General features: G+C 36.8%; 2 protein-coding genes across 5 annotated transcripts in view; one reads left to right on the plus strand and one right to left on the minus strand.

Moving 5' to 3' along the window:
• The window catches only part of LOC139971640 (serine palmitoyltransferase 2-like), a 39,155-nt gene extending 24,209 nt beyond the window's left edge, over window positions 1-14,946 (plus strand). The window contains exons 5-12 of the mRNA XM_071978288.1: window positions 2,970-3,094; window positions 3,996-4,089; window positions 4,803-4,908; window positions 5,982-6,201; window positions 6,605-6,731; window positions 9,019-9,154; window positions 9,308-9,437; window positions 10,082-14,946. Of these exons, the coding sequence (XP_071834389.1) occupies window positions 2,970-3,094; window positions 3,996-4,089; window positions 4,803-4,908; window positions 5,982-6,201; window positions 6,605-6,731; window positions 9,019-9,154; window positions 9,308-9,437; window positions 10,082-10,204 (1,061 nt within the window). The 3' untranslated portion in view covers window positions 10,205-14,946. The remainder of the gene's footprint in view (window positions 1-2,969; window positions 3,095-3,995; window positions 4,090-4,802; window positions 4,909-5,981; window positions 6,202-6,604; window positions 6,732-9,018; window positions 9,155-9,307; window positions 9,438-10,081) is intronic.
• Window positions 14,947-17,360: 2,414 nt separating this feature from the next.
• Window positions 17,361-23,741, minus strand: part of LOC139971638 (uncharacterized) — a 62,084-nt gene continuing 55,703 nt past the window's right edge. For 3 of the 4 annotated variants that reach the window (XM_071978285.1, XM_071978287.1, XM_071978284.1), the window contains 2 exons: window positions 23,093-23,184; window positions 17,361-22,618 (listed from right to left, as the gene is read on the minus strand). In XM_071978285.1, the coding sequence (XP_071834386.1) occupies window positions 22,256-22,618; window positions 23,093-23,184 (455 nt within the window). In that variant the 3' untranslated portion in view covers window positions 17,361-22,255. The remainder of the gene's footprint in view (window positions 22,619-23,092; window positions 23,185-23,741) is intronic. The other variant, XM_071978286.1, reaches the window with a different exon arrangement.

Below are 23,741 nucleotides of genomic sequence, written 5' to 3' on the forward strand. Positions count from 1 at the left end.
CTTGCGGACATGTTTTGGGTGTTCACCAAGATGTTCCAGATTGATAGAATGTTCAGTTTGTCTTAATCAACCAGTAGACTTGCAACGTCAGACCAGTTCAGCTATCGAAGAACATCAAAGCAGAGGAAGGAGAAATATTGCCTTATGATCAAGGGCGTAGGAACCGGGGGGGCTGGGGGGCGCCAGCCCCCCCAGTGAAAAATATGGGGGGGCGGAAGTATCATTCCGCCCCCCCGCTCAGCAAGTCAGAAAACCCCTTTTTCATTTCCAAATCAGAAAAAAATCTCATTTGGAGCACCAAATTGCATCTAAGGCCAGGTGAAAATGCAAAATTATTTACAAAATGGAGTTGGTGTTGAAGTGTGCTATATTGCACCAAATTGCATCTGAGGCCACCTGGAAATGCAAAAAAAATCCAAAGGGGAGGGGGACACCCCCTCCCCTTAGACCCCTCCCCCAGGCCGGCCATCAGTCTTCAGCCCCCCCACTCAAAAGTACGTTCCTACGCCACTGCTTATGATAATGTGATATCTAAATAACCCATAAATAGGACTTCTTTGGGGAAGAGGTGGAAAAGTTCATAACATGGGTAGAATTGACAACAGGTTTGAAAGATGATGTCCATGCTAAGGACAATGTACTATTAAAAATGTTGTGTAACCAATCAGTCTTTGAGCAGAAATACCCTCGGGATTGCTTTCATAACAGCTTTCGCTTAATAAGTTTCACTCAGTTGAATTATTGATTCATTGAGCAATTTACATACTACCAGGTCCGTGCAACAAGCTGGTAATGTGTGACAGACCTTGCAAGTCTGTATGCAGTGGTAGTGCGTCATAATACTTATTATTCAAACCCGATTGGTTTTTAGCTGCATGATTAGTTAATGCATACATATAGAAGTTTTAGCATTGTAACCTGCCCTATATGTGCTTGTTTTTGTATTCTAGCTTTTATTGCCAAACAATTTTTGCATCTTAAAATGGTAGATTTAACAGTTTTATCTGCCCTGTTTGTGTGTGTGTCTATGTGCGTGTGTGTTTGTGTGTTATTTTCTCTTTGTACAAGTTCACTTGGGTGGTATGGCATGTTTTATCTGCCGAAAAATCAAAGGCCATATTTGCTGTCCATGCATCCATCCATACAATTAGTTTTAGCTCCATATAACCCACACAGTTCCAGGAGAAAGAATTGTAAACAGAAATGAAATGAGCAAACATCTGCCTGAACTTGTGAAGAGCTAAGGAGTGATTTATGGCACCAAAGTTAATAAATAACCTTAAATATGAAGTCATCTCATTGCATACTAGTGTCTTACTGTACAATAATGCACTGTAAAAGGGAAAGTAATATGTAGCTTTCAAGCAGTCACAAATTGGAAACTATTTTTGGTAACGATGATGAAAGCTCGGTAACCTTAGTAATCGTGTTGGCGTGTGTGTGTGTATGTGAAGGCTAGCTTGTAAGCATCATATCTCAGCAACCACAACTTGAGTCGTCATTGTACTTGGAAGGTAGATGCCCCATGATGTGTAGATGTACCCTACATCATAAATATTAATGAGTGGACGGGGCTTACTGTAAAAGTTTCAAAATGTCAATATCTCTGCAACCGTATGTCTGATTCAGATTAAAACATGGTATGGTGATGTAATTACAAATTACATAGTATGTAGATTTTGTCCATGTTGCTTGAATTTTGAGTGAAATTTGCTAGTCAAGTGGTACAAATATTGACCATAGTAGAAACGACACAGTAGGTAACAGAAAACAGTGTGTTACCTCAAGTCTAACAAATTGCATCACATTTAGACATACTGTAAAAAATTACATGACAATTGTGCAACTCAGCATTGTCCTTGTTTGAACTTAACAGCTCTAATTGATTGTAACCAGATGTACCTAGATTTACTTCGTTCCCCGCTTACCTGTCTCCTCACAACTATAGCACCCTATTCTACCGTGTCTAGTATGCCCTGGTAATCTTTTAACACTGTGCACCCTCAGTGACCGGTCCTATCCGGTCAATGCCCTGCCTTCTCATTCTACAAAGGTGAAATCCAACACTTAGAAAGCGAACAAGTAATGAAAGCACATGAAAACAATCATAACATCTTAGAAAAAGTATAACAGATAAAAACATGTACACAAAGATGAGAAACCGCCTATTCGCGATACTGTGAAATAGGCGGTTCGAACGAAGTAGTTTCGCGGAACTACTACCTGAGAAAATAACGTTACGCTAATAAAAAACAAACACATGGGCGTGAGTTGCACACTAAAAACAGCCCCCAAACTCCCTCCCTATAAGAAAAGGATACTTATCGGGCTGTAATAGGCTGTTGAAATGCTTAGAAATCCAATAGGTTGTTAAGAAGGTAATAATCCAATATAATCCGGGCACTTTTTCGAAAGATTTGAATCCACTACGGAAACGCATGAGTAAACACTTTGGATGGTAGAATGAGAAGGCAGGGCATTGACCGGATAGGACCGGTCACTGAGGGTGCACAGTGTTAAAAGATTACCAGGGCATACTAGACACGGTAGAGTAGAGTGCTATAGTTGTGAGGAGACAGGTAAGCGGGTCACTCGTAAATATATAAACCAGTAAGTTTTATAATATACATACACTCCGATCAATCCTTCGATTCCTGCAGTGCGCCCCCATCGACCCTCTCTAAGGTCATCGGGGCCCTTTCTTCCAAATCTACTGTGATTCAGATGCTCCCGAGACACACAATTGTGAGCAGGATTCTCAACATTCCAATTTTGTGCCTGCTATTACGTTCTCCGTGGATTTTTCGAACCATATAGCTAGATCTCTCAGTTGGATTAGAGATTATCTGTGCAAATATACATCTCGGTCAAAGTAACAAGTGAACTCAAATTGCAGCTATGTTAAGACCTGTCGTTAATCAACTCAATCGTTAATGAATTTTTTTATTCATTCCCTCTCTAATGAAAAGGTACGTTGGATATTCATCAAGAACTGGAGAGCTTGGTTGCAGAGTTTACCGGACAAGAGGATGCTCTCACCTTTGGGATGGGATTTGCCACCAATGCACTTAACATACCAGCTCTAGTCGGCAAGGTAAGGAAGAGATAATGAAATCAAATCTAGGTTCAGTCATTATCGAGTGTAGATTGATTTCGAAAGTGAGATTTCAAAAATTTAGGACAAGTTCCTACCTTTGATCGATTGTATTGTACAGGTATTGATTAGTATGAGAATAGTTTGATTGTAATGATAGTTGCTATCATCTTAAAGCATCCTGTATGGGAGCTCTTGAGCACTGGTTTTGAACAGCACTTGATTATGTTTCCTTCTTAGAGTATGGATATAGTGTTACATGATATGTATTTGTTAGTTCAAGTGATCTGCTTGAGCTGTCACCCAGTCTTTGCATAGCATATCTTGTACAAGGGAGGATGTTACAGTCACTTCTAATTATAACTGTGTTTAGAGATGTTGACTTAATGATTCAGGGGTGATGTCCACTGTTTCAATTCTACACAGCTTTGTGTACTATACGATAAATAGTACAACAATTATTTATAGGGAAATGTGATACTTTCGTTATTAATTAATCGTTTTCTGTCAATTATTTTTATTAGTGTTTTGGACAGTTACATATTATTGCAAAACCTTAATAAAACTTGTATAACCTGAATTTAATGAATTATGCTGGATATCTGACTTTGCGACTATCACCGTTGGCTTTGAGTCTTAGCATTCTGGAACTGAGCTTTATAACTTTCAAAGTTACTTTCCCAGAAGTTCTGAATTTTGGAAATTATTTCCAGCCATTGAGAGGTGTTAAATTCATTTTACGTGATGAAAATTGATTTTGAAATTGATGGTTTCGGGTCCTTTGAATACAGAACATATGTGGGTACTAACTGACGACACTCAAGCATTTTTAGCGGCACTTTTGGTGATGTTCAAGATTTCATGGTATATATATATATCTATGTATATCTTTTCTTTTCAGGGCTCTCTGATCATCAGTGATAAATTGAACCACGCTTCCCTCATCCTAGGCATCAGGCTCTCTGGCGCTGCCGTCAGAGTATTTGAACACAATGGTAAGAAGTGGATCTTTGATTCTTAATTCATGAATGTTAAAGTGGGTCATATTTTTTCTGGAATATTAAAATAATATCGTGCAGGAGCTATGTAATCTCCTCAAGTGTGCCAATGAAAATTAATAATGGTGGGGGGGGGGGTGGGGGTTGGCATTGGGGAACAACATCTTGATATACTTGCCCTTGGAGAGTTGAACTGAATAAGACATTTAAAAAATTGTTGCAGTTTACATTTAATTGTTGCAGCACCTCTTCTGCAATTTATCTCTAGAATATGAATTATCTCTAGAATATGATACATTGTACATATTTCATTTGCATTTGCATTTTCAAGTTGTTTTTGTGTCATTGGAACATGAGGAAGCTGGTTATCTAAGTCAAAAGTATCTCGTCATGTGGTTAAAGATCTGGGAGAGGGGATTGACCTTAGAGAGGGTCAATTGTGGGGGGGGGGGGGGGAGGCAGTGAAAGAATGTTACCAGTTCTCAGGCTAGATCATCTTAAGGTAGATGGAAGTGTGAATGTATTGGAAACATGTAAGTATAGTCATGTGTAAAAAAAAAACAAGCAGTAAGTTTCAGGCCGTTCATTTGATCGGTCAAGACGACAACTCACAGTCGATGTAATGTAATAATACAAGAGCAATTCTCGAGTCAGAAGGCAACCACGAACACTGGAATTTTCAGCAATGTTAAACGTTTCTTTCCCAACAGATGTGAAGAGCTTAGAAAAAGTTTTGAAGAAGGCTGTTGTGGAAGGGCAGCCAAGGACGCACAGACCCTGGAAGAAAATACTCATCATAGTGGAAGGAGTTTACAGGTAAAAATATTTTTGATTTAAAAGATAATTTACTTTTATCAAGCACGACTTATGACTGAAGAAATTGGGATTTTTTAAGTGACCAAAACTTTGACATGCATCCAAGCAAAAGTTCTGTGTGGGATTACTGTTTCTGTAACCTGCTGATGTTGTGAGTGGAAGTAGATGGCGTTAATTGAAATATAAGCTGTCGATATGAGACTTTTTTCCTTTAAAATTGGAATTATGAGGTGTATTTCTCATCAATAAATATAGGAATCAGTTCCATACTTCATTTCTTGCTTTCACCATTCCTTTCTCATGTTTACAAATGGTTAATAATCCTGGTTTCCTCCCACCCTACCTCCACCCCCCCCCCTCCCAAACATTAGATTAATTTTTTGGAAGACTAATAAATATCCATCTAAGCATTACAGTGTGTGATGCCTTTTTTTTTTTGTTTACTTGGTGGTGATGTGTAAACTCCCATGAAAAAAATGTGAAAGTCGATGTTAGTTTTTAGCATCCAGGTTCTTTGAATAATGACGTGTGCAATTCACATAGTTTGTGATCAACTTGTAAAATCATATTCTGACGTTGCTCTGTATGTTTAAGTATCGTACACCTTTCAGAGAGATACAAACCATGCTCCAGGCTTTATTAGCATTGGTCTATCAAGTTACAATTATCATACGGTTACATAGCTTGATGGTTACCATGGAGATATCCTACCAATACCAGAGCACGTTCAAATCAGTGATGAAGAATTCCAGAATTGAGAAATTTGTTACTTTACACTATTGAGATTTTCTTGCTCTTTAACTCCTTGTTTAGATGGTTATTGCAATATATATGTCAGTCTTTGCTCTTTGTTAAGTTCCTATCAATATTGAAGCGTAAAGCTGGGTCTTTGAGTGGGTGGGTCTTGTTTCTTCTCCGATCAGTTATTTATGCTTTGAAGCATAAAGCGGGTCTTTGAGTGGGTGGGTCTTGTTTCTTCTCTGATCAGTTATTTATGCTTTGAAGCATAAAGCGGGTCTTTGAGTGGGTGGGTCTTGTTTCTTCTCTGATCAGTTATTTATGCTTTCACACAGTATGGAGGGATCCATCGTCAGACTCCGTGATATCATCGCCCTGAAGAAGAAGTACAAAGCCTACCTGTATCTGGACGAGGCTCACAGCATCGGAGCGATGGGGAAGTCCGGTAAGGGTGTGGTAGAGTACTGGGGTATCGACCCCAAAGATGTCGACATCATGATGGGAACGTTCACCAAGAGCTTTGGATCCGCCGGTGGTTACATAGCATCGAGTAAGGTGAGACTTGTCGGGTCACGTATCACCACCGTGACACCCCGTATGACCTTCCTTCTCATAACTTTGAATATGCAATAAGGAAGCGTGACAGGGGAAAGTGTCACACGTGTCACGTTTGCTCACTAGACTGCGAAACGAAACTCTTCAAACGGCTCCCTTCTGTTTGGCCTAAAGCAGTCGGCTCGCTTTCTTTTATTGTTTTCTTGGCTGTTTTAAGATTAGTTAATATTTATAAATTCACTTTGTTTGCAATAAAAGGTGGAAGGGAAGAAAGAAAATAGGTAACCTCGTTGTACGAATTTTTTAATTTTGTTGAATAACCACAGTAATGAATAAGAAAACAGTTTGCTTATTCCTCGCTCCAAATGAAAAATATTATTATTAAGTTATGCTACTTTTACAGAGAATCATAAACCATTTGAGACTGCATTCACACAGCGCCACTTACTCTACTGCTATGCCTGCACCTCTAGCACAGCAAATTATTGGATGTTTCAAATCCTTGATGGGAAAAGATGGCACATATGAAGGTATTCATTTTCAGTATTATTATTATTATTATGATTAGAAATATATTTGTTGACTCTGTCCCACTATCACAGCTTTCAATGTCATTTTGGCCCTTATTCTTAAAGCTGCACTTTTATATAGTGAAGTTATTGTGATCGTGTGATATCTGTTAAAGTCAAGTTAATAATGTAAATGTTAAATCCGTAACTGTGAATTTGTGATACCGTACTCCACTGTTAAAAGAACGATGGTCCTTTTTTTAGCTCATACCAGCATGCTGGTGTGAGCTATTGTTACAGTGCGGCGTCTATCACTCTATCCGTCAACAATTGGTAAAACCGCTCCCACTCGCACAGTGTTTAATGGAATTTCATGAAACATGGACACAAGGACCATTGGGTATAGGGCCATCAGAGATTTGGGGTCAAAGGTCACCTGTGGGCCATAATGGGCCATTTTGTGGAAATACGCAAAATGCTTCTTCTCCTACAGATTCCATGGTACAATGTTGAGGGTTTGTCACGATAGTACTATGGAAGTTTTACCTTCAGGGTGTTCATGAATTTGAGATCAAAGATCAACTAGGGGTCTTTTGTGGCCCGGGCCGCGGCCCTATGTTTTCAAATTGCTTCCGTTCGTACAGTGTATGGCCAGTTATAATGAAACTTGGTCACAACGTTCCTTGGGATGAGGGTTACGAGGGGTGTTCGGAAAATTGAGGTCAAATGTCATTTAGGGGGTCATTCTTTGTAATATTTTCAAATATCTCAATTTCCTCAAGATTTTGATGGATCACATTCAAAGTTGAACTGATGACTGTTGGATTGTGTATGAATAAGGTGATACCTAATAATTTGTGGTCAAAAGTTAATTAATTACAATTAATCCCCATTGTTTAAACAAATCTGAGCCTTCACCTTTTTGCCAAAGCTCCTTTAATTTGTCTCCCAGTCTCTGCAGTGTTTGTTTACATTTGTGGTTAAGCTCTGCAGAGGCTGTTAGTGGAATTCAAGCAGGATTGGGAGTTGTTATTAACTGTTGAACTGTAAGCATGAGAGCCCTATAGCCAATCAGCACTTGCCAATTCTTAGAAGTCTTTGAGCCTGAGGTATGTAGGCAACCAGCCAAAATTTTGGGAAGGTGAGCTTGTGAAGTTATGTCTGCTCAGGTAGAGGGGAGAAAGTTTAATAGGGTAGGTCAGTGGTATTGTTTGATAGAGTGGGTAAAATAGGATTTAAAGGGGAAAAATAGGAATTAAAGCCAGTGGTGTGGCCAGGATTCTGCTAACGGAGGGGGGGGGGGGGGGGGGTTATCGCCGTTTTGAGCTAGGGGTATAAATTTGTCTTTGAACCTCAAATGTTTTGCCTCATGGGCCCAAACTTGGTGGAATCTGGAAAATGGCCTGAAATTTGGTGGGCCATAAAGTTTTGTGGGCCCTACATTTTTGAGCTCGAAAAGGTATGAGCTCTGCACCATAGTTGCTCTAGTTCCTTCTCTTTTTGGTTTTTCTTGTCCTCCATCTCATTTATTGTTTTCTCTTTGGTTTGTTACTTCGTGACAATTTATACTTTTTTGCAAAATTAGAAATCCTCAACACTTCCACAAATGAAATTTTCAACTTGCTAGACTATATAGGGTAAAGAAATTAACTCACACAGTCAATACAAAAATGTGCAAGTCATTGTTTCGTTTGCAAAGGATATGATGCTGTATTTGTAACAGAAAGTAGACATACAGACTATAGCATTGTATATCGGTAGACTAATAGACTAAGCATTGTACACCAGTAGGCATACAGACTAAAGCATTGTACACCGGTAGACTAACAGACTAAGCATTGTACACAAGTAGACATACAGACTAAGCATTGTACACAAGTAGACATACAGACTAAGCATTGTACACCAGTAGACATACAGACTACAGGTTTTCACTGCAAATGCAAACCACAATCGTTTGCACTACACTTGATACTTAATTAGTGACACAATTATCAAAGGTATGCCATGTAGTTTGCAGGTTATTTGAATTCTAACCAGTGACCTCAGGATTATATTATCCTGTTTGGAAAAAAAAAACAACCATAAGTACTATTAAGACAACCTGAGCAGTGAGTCGCTGTTGCCATAGTGATGCTCAGCACTATAGGAGCACATTCCATGGAAAGCCGTGATTGCAAAATTTCCCCAGTCAGTAAGAATTCAAAGGATGCAAATCAAAGTTTTATTGCTGTTCTGTTATGACAACAAACAAGCATTCTCATTTCAAACTATCTTTCTTTCTGTCTGTCTTTCTTCCTCGTTTTAGGTCTTTATAGAGCCAAAGTACTTGCCTGGAATGTGAAGTACTTCAGGAACAGGATCAAGGAACTGGGGTACATTGTTTATGGTCATGAGGACTCCCCAGTTGTGCCTATCATGTTTTATCTGCCATCTAAAGTTGGGTAAGTAGAACCTTCCTTTTCTCCTACAAGGTTTCCCTTATCCCCCCCCCCCCCCCTTCCAATTTCACCATGGAATAATGACATCTAGGTCATATTTGCATAGCGATCTCAGCCCGTAAATGACAAACCATACTTTTTTTCCGTTTGTTACAGAGCAATATGCAGAATGTGCTTTGAGAGGGGCATTGCGCTAGTCATCGTGGGTTTTCCAGCGACTCCCATCACAGAGGCTAGAGTCAGGGTCTGTTTGTCTGCATCTCATACCAAGGAAATGTTGGATGAGGTAACTAAGGTTTCCTTGCATGATTCATGTTTTTTTGTTCCTTGTCTTGTTATTTAGACAAAAAAAGGAAAAATCTCTCGGATCTAGTGATCGTTAAAATGTTAGTAAGTGACAAACACTTTAACCAGAGTATTCCAGTCACATCCAGAAATTCTCAAAGGATACCCTAGACTTTCTTCATTTTGATTATTATAAATATTTTTTTTCATCTTTCCTCGTTTTGTGTTTGTGCCAAAACCCAGATTAGATTTATAGTTAACCATTTTAAGTTATTCTCTCAAATAGGTTTGAAATTTCTCTCTTGTTGCAGCAAGTGTGGGCTGTTGGGCTGTGTGGGCTGTTGTGTGGGCTGTTGCAGCAAGTGTGGGCTGTAGTTTATAGTGTGAATGTCTTCACGATAGTCAACACTATCGTAGACGACAATGATCCATATATCTTTGAAATTGATTTGATTTATTTTTCCATCTTCATGCATATATTACAATGAAAAGACATAAAACAATCAATAAAGAAAGTGGTGGAAGGGCTTTGAAGCGGAAGCTTTTACAAGAAGCCCTCCATAACGTAAATAATTACAGAGTAAATGTATAAGAAAGGGAAAACAAAAAAATTACAAGAAAGTAATTGCGGTGTTCTCTTAACAGGCCATTGATGCTTTCGATGAATTCGGTGATCTTCTTTGGGTGAAGTACAGCAGTGTGAAACCAGTTCTTCCACCCATACCTGCATACCCTAAGAGAGAAGACTTTAATCTACCGCCAGAATAAAACAAACGTTGCAACCGTGGATGGAGAAGATGTCCAAGTACTGGTCGTGAGAGAAGGGTTGAACAGGATTGACGACGGATTGCTTCATTTTATGTTCTTGGTCTTAAGACATGCAGGGTTTCGTTTAGTTAGTTTGTGAGTTGTTGAAGGTTACAGCAACAACGGTTTTCTCGTGTTTTCTTCGGTTAATTCCATTTTTGGTTGTGTGTGGAAGGTTCGGTGGCCTTATCAGACTATAAATTAATAAACGTCGAGTCTCTCACCTCTTGTTGTGTTGCTTGTGTTTTTTGCAATTTCCAAGGAAATGATGAAGAAGTGTTCTAGGTGAGGGCTATGAGCTCAAGATAAATGGTAAAACAATCATAGATTGCAGAGAGACCAAGCTCCCTTTCATAAATGGAAGTTGTTTGTTTAGCTGTAAAATTTGCATCATTCTGTTATAAATAATATACCGCAAGCAAAAAAAATAAAAATAAAAACAAGAAAAGAAAATAAACAAACATTTAGCCACTTGATACGAGTAGTATCAGATGCTCTTGCCTAGTTACAGACTTTCATCAATAACTTTGCATCGAGGTAGAAAGTGGTTGAAAATGCATTGCTTTTAAAGAGACATGTCTTTTTTTTAAATTGTTTTGTAGGTATGATGTTTGATAAAATATTTAACTTCAGTATCTCTTTCAAGAAGAAAAAAAATCTTTTGGTAAGTTTTCTTAAGTTCTCTCTAGGCTTTGGAAGAACTACTCAGAAGAGAGGCTCACATTGCGGCTGAGTTTTTTTAAAACATTTTATAAGCAACCTTGAATTCTAGAAGGTTTTCATGTAATTGTACTAACGATGATGGTTGTTTTTCCATTCTTTGTTGCTCAATACAGTTTGTTGTGCTTCTGTTTTCAACAGGTCTGTGAATGTTGACCTGTAAACTGACTTCCTTTCTACGGTGTTGTTTTATATTATCTGTATGTATGGGTGTCGGATTTATCTTCATTGTGTGGGGATGATCTCAACGGTGTATTGTTAGTTCTGTGTGTGTGGGTACAGTACAGTTCACTCGAATTTCATATGATTCCGAGAGATTGATTATCCTAGTGACATGTTGTTTCTTTCTTTGTGTTATAGCAAAAGGGTTCTCATTTTTTGGTCAGTCTATTTGGCTTGACAAAATTTCGGTGAATTGACTGACATGTATGGTTAGTGTGTATGTCGTTTATATGAGGTTACTAAAATCCTTGGCCTATTTTATGAGAATTGACTTTTTCTAGGGAGTTGTACTTTCCAAAACATGAGGTGGTTACAAATATCTAATCATAATAACAAAAATCTCATGAAGTTGATTACATCAATTGCTTAGATGGTTGTTATAGCTTATCATATCATTGCCAGGTTTTATAAGCAGTCTGCTGAATCAGGAAGGGAGTTTTCAAAAACTGCAAAAGCTCAGGAGGATTCCTCGGGACAGTTCTTAATTCTCACCAAAATATTGCACAATTCTTTGTTCATAGATTGTCATAAAACCCAACCTGTTTTGAGTAATTGCCCTTCCTTGACTTCAAAAACAAAACAAAACTTATGATTTTGAAGACTGGTATTGTAAATATAATATTTGAGTAGTTAGTTAGCTTATTAAAACAGCAGATATTTTAATCTCAGGCATAATCAAATGAAAAATTATTCCATGGAATAATCGAATGAAATAACAGTATAACTCAGAAAACAGTCCTTTTTTTTCCATTTTTGAATTTTTTCTTTTTTTGTAAAATTTAGACAAATATTTATAAGTGATCAATGGAAAATTTCAGTCAACTACTGACCTTAATTGACCTTGACATGGTTGCTTTTAACCAAAAAAAAAAGGTTGTAAGGTTTTAAAATGATAAACATGGCCTAATCTATTGGAAAAATAGTTAAAAACGTTTTGATTAAAAAGCCACAAAAATGATTCCAGTATATTTCCATTTTTATAATCGTTGTCAACTAAAACAAGTAAAGCAAGCGGTAGTTTGGGCGAAAAAAATGTAATCAAATAATGTGTCTAATGTATATAAATGAAGTTGAGTAAGTATCTGTTATTATAAACAGGAACAAAAACTCTGTATTGCTCAGCGGAAAGACTCCCCTAATATTATTCGTGTAAACATGAGTGGGGCAGTTCTGTTTTGAAGTTGGTTGCATGTGTTTCTCCTAGAGACAATGGGGTGCATATCACATTTTATTGGAGGTACAATGATGCGGCACATTGTTTGTGGGAGGGGGCATAATCATTCCCAACCCCCTCCATGGCACCTTTGATATTTTATTCATTGACTAATATTCATGGTCATATAAGCATTGCTCAGCAAAACCTGCCAGTGAGTGATTTTGTATTCATTTGCTAACCAATTTCTCTTCCCAATTTTTGTTTTTGTATGTTTAATGAAGAGTCTAATTTGACATAATTTTTTCTCCTTTTTGTTGTTTTTGCTTTATTTTTATTGGGATTATGGAAGAGGCGGTTATAAGAGGCATCCATGCAGAGTTTCAGAGGTTGTTATTTACTGCTTGTTATTCAAAGTAGTTGCTTGCATTTTTTACATTTGATGTAACAAAATTCTTTGTCTGGTTGTTAGAGACAGCAGAAAGAAGATTGGGAAACTTGTAAAGAGGGCGACGATAGAGTGACCAATAAGTATGATTGCGATATTTGTTGTTATAGTGGTTAACTGCCAGGATCAGCTATGTAATTGAATAAACAAGTCTGATGCTACTAACCCTTGTGTGGAGATCATTCTACAGAGACATAATATGTCATTGCGAGATTAAATGAATTGAATCCAAGTAATGGCAAGCACGGTTACAAATAAAGGCATTGGCGGCCCAAATATTTCCAGAAATAGAAAGGCACGATAGGTTTGTCTTATGTTGGTCATTGATGATACAACAGAATTCTCTTGTTTCGTGATTCTGTTTTACTGTGTAGATTTTGCAGGCGATGCGTTTTATGCATTATATGAAAGCTTGATAACATCAGCTTATGACATGACAAACATTTACCAACCATGCCTTTAGTGCTATTAAAGTCATGATATTCTCCAGTTCTACTGCTGGCAGGTATTACCCTGTGATCACAGTGGGGGGGGGGGGGGGTTAATTTCTTCTTCCAACACTGACAGTCTTTCAGAAGGGAAGAGTACATTCTTGGTTGAGATATGCAGTACATGAGTAGAAAATGGTTCACTAGCCTTTGTCTGAGATCATGTGTAGTATCTATTTGCTATTGGTGCAATAGTTTCATAAACACCCCTAAGACACCAATACCTACTTGATTTAGGACATCGATATGAGTGTTCAGGTGTTCATAACGGATCATATGCTTAGAACTAGAAAAGAAAAATGACTTGTACTCAGATAATGAAAGTCTCCAACAAGGGGGGAAACTCCCTTCATCATATGACCGGATTCATTCTTTGCAGTTTGATCAGGAAATCCTGGAGAGCACAGAACTCTGAAGAAGTAGAGGCCTTTGTTTATTATGAGTATGGTCCTTTGTTTATTATGAGTAGGGTCCTTTGTTTATTATGAGTATGGTCCTTTGTTTAATTTTAATAGTCATTTACAATATCAATGAGTTATAGATGAGTCTCATGAAAGAAAGAGGAGGGTTATATATTGATTTTGACAGCAACTTGTGTCAGACTCTTATTAAAGTCATATTGATCCATAGGAGCAATGACCATTTATATTGCAGGATTTGAGACTTGAAAGTGTCTGCACATTGTTAATACTGCTGTTAATACTTGTATGCATTCTCAGGTTTAAACCGATTCAAAACACTGATTCTGCTAAACGGTCACTTAAATCTCTGTGCATTTCCGATTTGTTTTTATCTCTGCCCTGCCAATCAATTCATTGCTTGATATATTACAGACTGGCATTAGTTCTGCAATTATTTGAGGCTTAGCGACACATTTTGCTGTGAATGCCGAGTGTGCTACAGCTCATAATTTTAGCTTTTCTGTACAACAACTATTTGTGAACTGCATGGGAAGTAGTGCTGTGTTTTGGTTTCATTTACAATACACTTTCCTCTCCTTTCTTTTTTTTTATCTCTTATTCTTTTGAAGTTGTTGAGATAGAATCCCTCGAACTCCTGTGTGTACAGTTCTTCCAGAACTATGCTGGTGCAGAATGAAGAACAGTCTTTAGTTGTGATAGGTCTTCCAAAAAACACTCAAAATGTGCTCCTGTCAGCAGTGCATACGTTTGTGAAGTGGTCTGGCTGTGTGACACTTTCCAGGGAAAATGAATCTTATTTGTCTGTTGTATATTAGATTGAAACTGCCACTTCATTAAGTTGAGTCATAGACTTAACAATTTCATCTCTGAGATTTTAAACATCTGAAAATTTTATCACTCCTTCCCAGTATACCTACTTCATATTATACCGTACAAGCCGAAAGAAAACCAACCAGGTAGAAATATCATATCCCTAATCTAACATACGCATAACCTCAATAATCTTGGTGGTATGGTAAACAACGCGTAACCAGATTTCAAGGGGCTTTCTTGGCGATATGTTAGTCGGAATACGCTTGGCTGATATTATTGCTTTGGTCCAGACAGTCAGATATTTTGCATGACATAAATCTGTTAATGATAACTCAAAGGCTTGTTTTTTTTTATTCTGATGTACTTTCTAAGAGTTTGAAATGGTACTTCTACATTTGGGATTGTACAAACAATAAAAGCCTGATGGTAAACTTCAATTCATCCTTTTCAAAGTTTTTCTGTGAATGTGTTTATTAATGTGTTATGTACCCCCCCCCCTTCCCCACAAGTAAGGTTGGCCAAATTATTGTGAAGTTTGGGTAAGAGTTGATGAAATTCAAGGTTGTTTTGTCTATTGAAAAACAACTTTTTGAGCTGATTTGATGGTTTTCAATCCTTAAGTCCTATTAAAAGTTGGCATGTAAGTTTGAATACCAACTCTTGAGGATGATCTCTTATTAACGAGATATATATATATATACACACAGATATACAGATACACATAGATATACATATATATATTTTCATTTGCCTTTTACTTCCTTTCATGTTTGATCTGTAGAGTAAGGCAACTATGTCACCATAACAGAACTAGTATTGTAAGATACAGGTGACAAACACCTACAGTGGAATTATGACCTTCCTTACCGGTTTCGGACCTCTGGACATACAATCAGTGTCCATAGCATAGTGGTTAGGGTGTCTGCTTATAAGAGGCCAGGGTTCGTATCCCAGTGGAGGCTGGAAGTTTTTTCACTGTTCTGGATTTTCCAACTCACTACAATTTCAATTATATATCTATATATATATATGGAAGTAAATGACAAAGGCAAATGAATATATATATATATGTATATCTATATATATATATTTATTATATAAAAAATTCAGTGATCATTGTTTACCATGCCCCTAGACAATTAAGACTATCCTCTTTTCAATTGTCTGGGGCATGGTAAGCAATGATAACAGGAAGCTATTACAAAATAATCACTCAACAGAATAACTCAAATACAGAGGAGGTTTAATCAATACCTTTTTTTTATTATTATTGCAGAGTTTTTGCATTTGAAAGCTGACGTCAGACTTTTATTTTTGTATCTTAATGTTCACTCCTGTAAGGTAGTTAGACTATAACAGACATCACACTCAAATCTTATATACACATACATACATACTTGGATCATTTCACAACGGGATGCACACACCTGAACAATCACGCAATTGGTTAATTATAAGCTTAATATCAGCAGTTAAATTGCACAACATTCTGAGCAGCCTGTGCTTGAATAATTTGTTTTGCTTGCCGCTTGCTTCGAGTCGTACATATACCTGTATCTATATACGAGAACAAAAATAGTTCGGAAGCAAATTTAGTCGAGAAATATGCTCAACACTTGAGGCACCATAAACGTAAAATGTTATAGTGAACATATTTTACACATCATCTCCTAAACATAAGAAGCGATAAGGGAAATAAATGGAAAGATAATCTTTGTCATTATGTACAGGTAAATTTGGTAGGAGAAAAAAAGGGTTTCCTGTAGGCTGTGCATGACTGCATTTAGAAATAATAACATCCTGGTGGCAGGACAGGTGAAGATACCTCTGTCTTAGAAATAGAAGCTAGGAGACTCATGAATGTTAACACTAGTCACTAGTTAACACTAATGAGTCATTAATGTTAACACTAGTCCTCTATAAGAGGCTCTTACACAGTCTACCTTATATTTGGGACTCAAAATGATAGAAGGTAAAGTAAACGATAGCCAGTTGGCTTTGTGATTCCTTGCCAGATAATTTTGCTCAGAATTCTACATTTCTGACTTATGTAGAGCAAGTGAGTTAAATTTGTCCCAGAATTAAGTGAAGACCAGAATGGATCAGAGATGTCTGATATTTGTAGCACTTACTTGTGGGCATCAACCAATTAATTCACTGGTAAGGATTTTACACAGTATAGAATTTTTACTCCAGAATGTTTCAATATCCAGATAGAAGTCTTCCTAGGTGACATATAGACACATATATTCCTGTACTAAATACGACAGCTCCACATACCCAGTATGAAGTTACTCCACCATGAACTCTTTGAGTTATGGTGTTTGCAAGCAAGTGTCACATACACATGCCATCCGGCAATAAAATGCAAGCTGACACTTACATTGTTTCTAACAAGCTGTTAAATTAAGTGATTTACTTTACATCAATCAAAAGTTTAATTTTTTAGCAACGTCATTGAATAGATTCTCTCTACTCCTCAAGGCTACAAGTGAGCCGATTCATATACTGATATACAATGATATTGTATCAAAGTATGCTAAACCAATTACATTATACATACATATATGTATATATATTTAAATATATGTATATATATTGATATATGTATGAACACGCTATTCCATTGTATATATATATATATATATATATACATATATATATATATATATATATATGTATATATATATATATATATATATATATATATATATATATACATATATATATATATATATAACGCGAGTAACAACATGCTGTAAGTTACCGTATAGGTATATTATATTATATATATATATATATATATATATATATATATATATATATATAAATATAAATATATAAATATATATATATATATATATATATATATGATATAGATATATATACATACATATATATTATGTACATATATCATTTAACAATATAATTGTAAATCATCAGTATCAACAACACTGTTATTGCACACACCACCAATTCTATTAGTAATACACGCATGTAGTACATAATACTGTTCCTTTATTTTGTCTTTTACTATGGCACAGCAATATTGTGTAGTGCAGTATTGACTAGTGGGTTCTCTCCATTCACACATTGATCATAAACAAAACATTATATTATAATATCAAACAATGGAAGAGAATTATTATACCAGGGCATTGGAGCTTTGCAATAAAGCAACACTTACAAAATAAAGCCACAGAAGAAAGACCAGCAATTTAATTGGCATAACAATGAAGGCACTCAAAAAAATATGTGGGTGCAGCAACTAGTAATTTACCAGCCATGGATAAACTAAAGATAAAAATATCACCCTATTGAACTCCACCATTTAACCACATCCTATGTAATGTTTTGATAACCAAAAACCTCAAATCCACAGAGATATTTGCCTCCCACTGTGTAAACTTTAAATATTTCAACCATTTCTAACTGATTCTGTGAGCAAATATCCAAAGTCTTCTATCGATATGAAGAAGCAAATTGAAGCGATGCCAGGCGACTTCCTTCCAATGAGACTCGCAGTATTCAGCAGGATGTGGGACATGTCAAATATTTGTATTCTTCGACTTCAAGAGTTGAAAGTATGGATCTAGAGGGGGCAATACAGCTGATTTAAAGGCATGTTAGAAATCATCTTGGCTGTGCATTGATATGGCAGTGCACCACAATTTTTTTCCAGCTTTCACAAGGACACCAAAACATTGTTTTGTTTTTACAGTTAAAGAAAAGTTTGGGAAAACACATAGAAATATGACAGCAACAGAAAAACGATTCATAAGAATGTTCGCAAATCCACATTTCTACATGTTACCCACAGCTGCTTAAAACCTGTAATCTGGTGAAATTCTTGCCGGAGTTTAAGACAATGTTTAAAGGTATGCTGTATTGGCCCAAAATATGCTAGATATTCAAATATGGTCACCCGTGTTCAAAATTCTTAAACTGTATTTATTACAACCTTCAAGGAAATTTTCCTCACTGGGACATTCACTCATCTTGTGTGTTCCTTAAAAATGTCTGAGAACAATTTGGAGAGTAAAGACCTCCAGGAAAGTACTTTTTTGAAAACTTCTAGCAATTTTGGCATGCTATAATTTGGGGTCTATACTGACTACCTTTAAGCAGGGGTCCTGTCACAGTTAATGAGAGCCCTGTCTTCAACTGGATCATTTTTTTTTGCTCTTTCAATATCAAGTTTTGGTTACAATTAGCCCTGCAGTTATATATATGTTTAATCAAAACGTGTAGTTTGACTAATTTTTTGTTTTGTTTTAGCAATGCAAACCATAAAAAGTCAAACTAAATAAATTTACAATAAATAAACAAATGTTAGGTTGAAGAAATCCAAAAGATCTTTTACTTAAGAGAATAATTTCACTCTTAAATTCCTATCAGATCAAATCCTGTAATTTTTGCTACAAATCTGTTCAATGGCATTTGAAACATTAATACAGATGCACATTTCTAACTGTTATTTTCACGTTTCAAAAAACACAACCAAACTGTGATGCAGTTTTCAAGTCATTTATTTAGCAAGTAGAGGCTCTTTCAGTGCAAGAAATTAAGTACCCCCACCCCCCCCCCAATTCCTGTATTATATATCCTTACTCCATGTTTATGAATATTTATACTGTGTAGAGACCAGACTTCCCTTTTCTCAGACAACCAATACAAATCTATGATATGAATATTTTTTTTGTAATGTTAATATTTAACTAAATCGACACGTTCCAGCCCACGAGATAAATATTTTTTAGTTGGTTACACCAGAGTGTTTTCCATTCCCAGTTTTTGTTTGTTCTATAGTTTTGTATGCTATAGTAGTCAATGTGTGAGGAAAGGGGCTGCTCAATGATTCCACTACAATGTGGTTTGCAAGCATTTTGCCACTTGTTTTTCTTTTATTTCAGTGCTAGCATTGTTGGTTTGAACGTAGCAATGTTGTTGACCCCCGTTATATTTCAAGCAAATAAAGCACACAGAAATATGCAAGGAGTTTTTTGTTAGTGGTTTTCCACTGACAAACTGGATTTTGGCATTTTTAACCAAAGAAACTGCACTCAAACATTTCAAGGGATTGCTAAATTCATACTAAAGAAAACTTCTGTTTGAACAAAGATGATAGTATATAATAGTTTTCAAAGTTGGCCTAACACCTACACTACTTTGGTTTCAGTCAAATTGTTCAAAACTTACACAGAATTTCTATGACTATGTGATATCGATGCGGTTTATCTATTATTCACCAGCTCATTACTCACAACTGTCACACAGTGACACGACCTCCAGATTAGCACTTCCATCATCAAATTATGTTCCTTTTGTTGTGGTTAGTTTTTGTTTTGCAAGATTGTCATTCCTTTCCACTAGATGCAGGTAGCATGAGAAAGAATGTAGGATAATACCAAAGTAACTGATAGAAAGGGATTGTGGGCCACTTCAAGACAAGATTTGGTAATTGTCCCTGATAAACCTACTGAATGCAATCCTCTGTACTAGATCCCAGTCTTTAGGGAAACCTTATGTGACAACCAAACAGAAATACTTCTCGCACAGTCTTCTCTACCGGCATAAAGTTAATACTTTATGGAAAAGAAAGTGTTGTCTTATAAATGTATCTATATACCAGCACAAAAACTGGTTCTCAAACACAAAGGTCCAGGAAATATGCTCTTCACTTGTAATACCAGGAACAACAATTTTTTTATGATAGAGAACATATTTTGAACATTACTTCTAAACATATGAAGAGATAGGCCAAATACAACAGAAAACCTACTGTAGTTATGTATAGTTAAATTTGGTAGGAGAAAAATTGCCTGTGTGTCTGTGCAAGACTGCATTTAACATACATGGTATGTTCTTTACTATATACCAGCCTTTTGGTAAACCTTAATTGATACTGAAAAAAAAGAGAAAAAAAGAGCAACTTCTCAGTCTTCTCCACGGGCACATAGTTACTTAGTGTAAAGTGTTGAATTACATATAGTTACTGAGTGTAAAGTATTGACTTTCTGCTATTATTAGCCAGCCAGCCAGAATCTGTAATTTTAACGATACCTTTGGATTTACGACCATTCTCAATTCTGTAATACGACCCTTGCAGATAGTTGAGCATAGCTATACGGAGGTCACTTTACAACCGGGAATTATTTAATACCCAGTATCATATCGCAATATGCTCTGCAAATACGGTCAAACTGAGATGCAAGTCCAAAGATGTATGGACGCTTTTCTACACAGACACCGTAGTAATTCATAGGTGACAAACTTCTGAGCCTTAAAATGCTACTGAAAATGTGAACACTGAATTATTTCCCTGTACACCACTGCAGAGAACACAGTACATATGTCCTGTTATAACTTAAAGGCATGGAAGACTCGCCCAAAACCGCGTGCAGCCATCTGAAAAAGTTAACTTTCTGTTGCTTGCAAGTGACGTTTTGTTCGTGTCGCTACAAAATGCAGACAGTAATGAATCTTGATACCTTGTTATCTTTAGCTGGACCTGAGATTTCCATCGCTGTATCGTTTATACACTGTGCCGTGGGTATTGACCGCAGCTGTATGTACTGACTGTACACTAGTGCCTAATTACCGACGGTAGCAAGCTGTGTGTGTATTTTCTGGCATCGATGGTGGTGTCTAACGCTTCTGTTACACCTCATTCGAAACTAGGTCAGATTACCAGCATTAGACGTTTCTTTTTGTGCCGGTCTTCACACCCTTTAATATAAAGCTTTAGATTAAATTAGACATCAGATGTTCAGATGAAGGAATTGCTGACATAATCATGAACACTACTACTACATGACACTCTGACACCAGCAGTAGACATTCTCAGCTCGTACGTAATACAATCGATACACTTAGCTACTGGTGATGCATGTACCTCTTCCAAAGTATGTCAGTGTATAGCTGATTAATAACAATGTGCATGGAGCCTGTCAAAAGGATCATAGAAAGAAACAGATGCTAACTTGAATTGAAGCCAAATGTTGTCCAATTTCTGAGGTCTTTTCGAATAACTACGTCCAATTGTTTTGCAGACTATGATAAACTGACAGAATAAAGGTAACTACCGGATGCATTAACAGATCCTGGTGGTAACTGTGAGGTAACTGTGTTTAGGTTAACTCATTAGTACTAGTTAGGGGTAAAAGTGTGAATGGAGGAAAAGAGGCGTCGAAACGTGAAGCTGTTTCTTTTCGACAGAAAAGATATGTGAACCATCCAGCAAAGACACAAGAAATGAACAGTAGTTGTACCCACCCTAATGACTCAGGTTATCATTTGGGGATCAATGCAGTATGTAATGTTCTCTTCTGAAAGAGTCATGTGTACAACTCAGTGGACCTTATACAAACATTTATTGCTTCTTTGGCATTGTCTGGCACATAAATGATCTTGCGTATCATTTTGATAGATATTACAATAGAAGATCGACCACGATGCTATGATACCACTTATATAGCAGTGAAGTCAAAGTTTCCATATTAATGCCCTTGTGGGCTTCTCCCACATTCGTGGTCACATAAGCGGCATAAAAATAACTGCCTGATTATTATTCTTAAATTATTATTAAGTCCACTTAAACTGGCGATGAGTCCCTCTATACTCTCAATATCTCAGAAGAAATATAGCATAAGCATGCGACCGCATGGCACCAAGGTATCTATAATACAGGACAGTGCAATGAGTATTTACATCAACGAGACCGCGGTTTTGGAAAAAATAGATTTTCTAGCACTCTATTACATCTTTCTCGTCTCGGTCATTCTCTGGAATGTTTTCTGTGTCCAGTTTGGTCTGTACTAAAGTGACCAACATGGAGGAGTACTGGTCCAACAGATCGATAGCTGCCTGGGCAGCAGCTGTGTCATCACCCCCCGCCGTGGTACCGTTGGTTCCCCTGGGGTGGAGGAAGGTTGAAAGACATGACTTCATTCGTTGATGGTGAACCTCGCCTGCGACCCCGTTGACTTTCAGGGAGGTCGTTGTCTGTGTCCTCTTCAGATTCTCCAAGGAAGCCCCCATCGAGGTGTGAGTCAACGAGAGGGATTCGAGGCCTCTGTTAAAATCGTCCGAATTTCCCGATTCTTGAAGCTGTGAAGTGATGACAGGGTAAGTGTATGAAACTGAAAACCAGCGCGGTGACCTCTGACCTTACAAAGAGCAATCTAAGACCACTCATCATGAGTAACAATAAATCTGTAAATATCCACTTGAAAGTATTAATATCTATAGAAGACAACAAATATAGTAAACATAGCAAACATATAGTAAAAAATTTTTTCACAGGTTTATACTGGCATATTCCATATATAGATGGGGTTGACTCACATTACATATTACATTAAAATCATACTTCACAAAAACTGGAGAGGGGTTACTTGAACAGACCACACCACCTCTTCTCCAAACATAACTTCAAAATGTTTTATTTTTATTCCTGTGATTGTCCTGTGATGGATAGCAAAGCAGATCAACATGAACCAATTCTTTGTTTTACCATTAAAATTTAAATCATATCAGGAAAATTTGCCTGCTTGTTGTATTAACAAAGTACTCATAACATACCTGACTCAATGTAACTAAACTCTGCGAGAAACTGTCCTTCATGTGTTTTATTCCTTCTTCCAAGGCAGCTACTAGACTGTTTGCAGAGTTATCTAAAAAGAGGAGCAAGAACAGAAAAAAATATTGTTAGAAAATGACCTACAGATATTTTATTGATGCTAGTACATTAGTGCAACAGCATCCCACACAATCATACTCATGCACTGCTTTTCAAAGATCTGTCTATTGTCTAACAAGCCCTTTATATTGTAGGTTGTCCACAAATCTGTAACAAATATCAAACGAACCCACCAGAGCAAATCATTTAATGAAAAACCACAGTTGATAATAATAATTATAACAAAGATTTATAATGCACACGTATCCACCCAGACTATGTGAACTGATGATCTATGGGTATGTTTTATAGAATGGCAAAAAAAAACTGCAATATGTGTACACTATTATTATCACAGAAATGTTTTTATCAATGACTCATTTGTATGCCATTGTGAACATAACAAAAGACTGGTTAAACCACTCCAATTTCAGAATATCTTGGAAGTTTATTTCTAACAGAATATAGATACTGTAACATAGCCTGTCTTATGGAATGTCTTTTGGAGCAGTTACATAGATTCATACATGTGATAACCAGATACCACACCTC

Source organism: Apostichopus japonicus, chromosome 8 (assembly GCF_037975245.1).
Source record: "Apostichopus japonicus isolate 1M-3 chromosome 8, ASM3797524v1, whole genome shotgun sequence".
NCBI classification, from domain to species: domain Eukaryota; kingdom Metazoa; phylum Echinodermata; class Holothuroidea; order Aspidochirotida; family Stichopodidae; genus Apostichopus; species Apostichopus japonicus.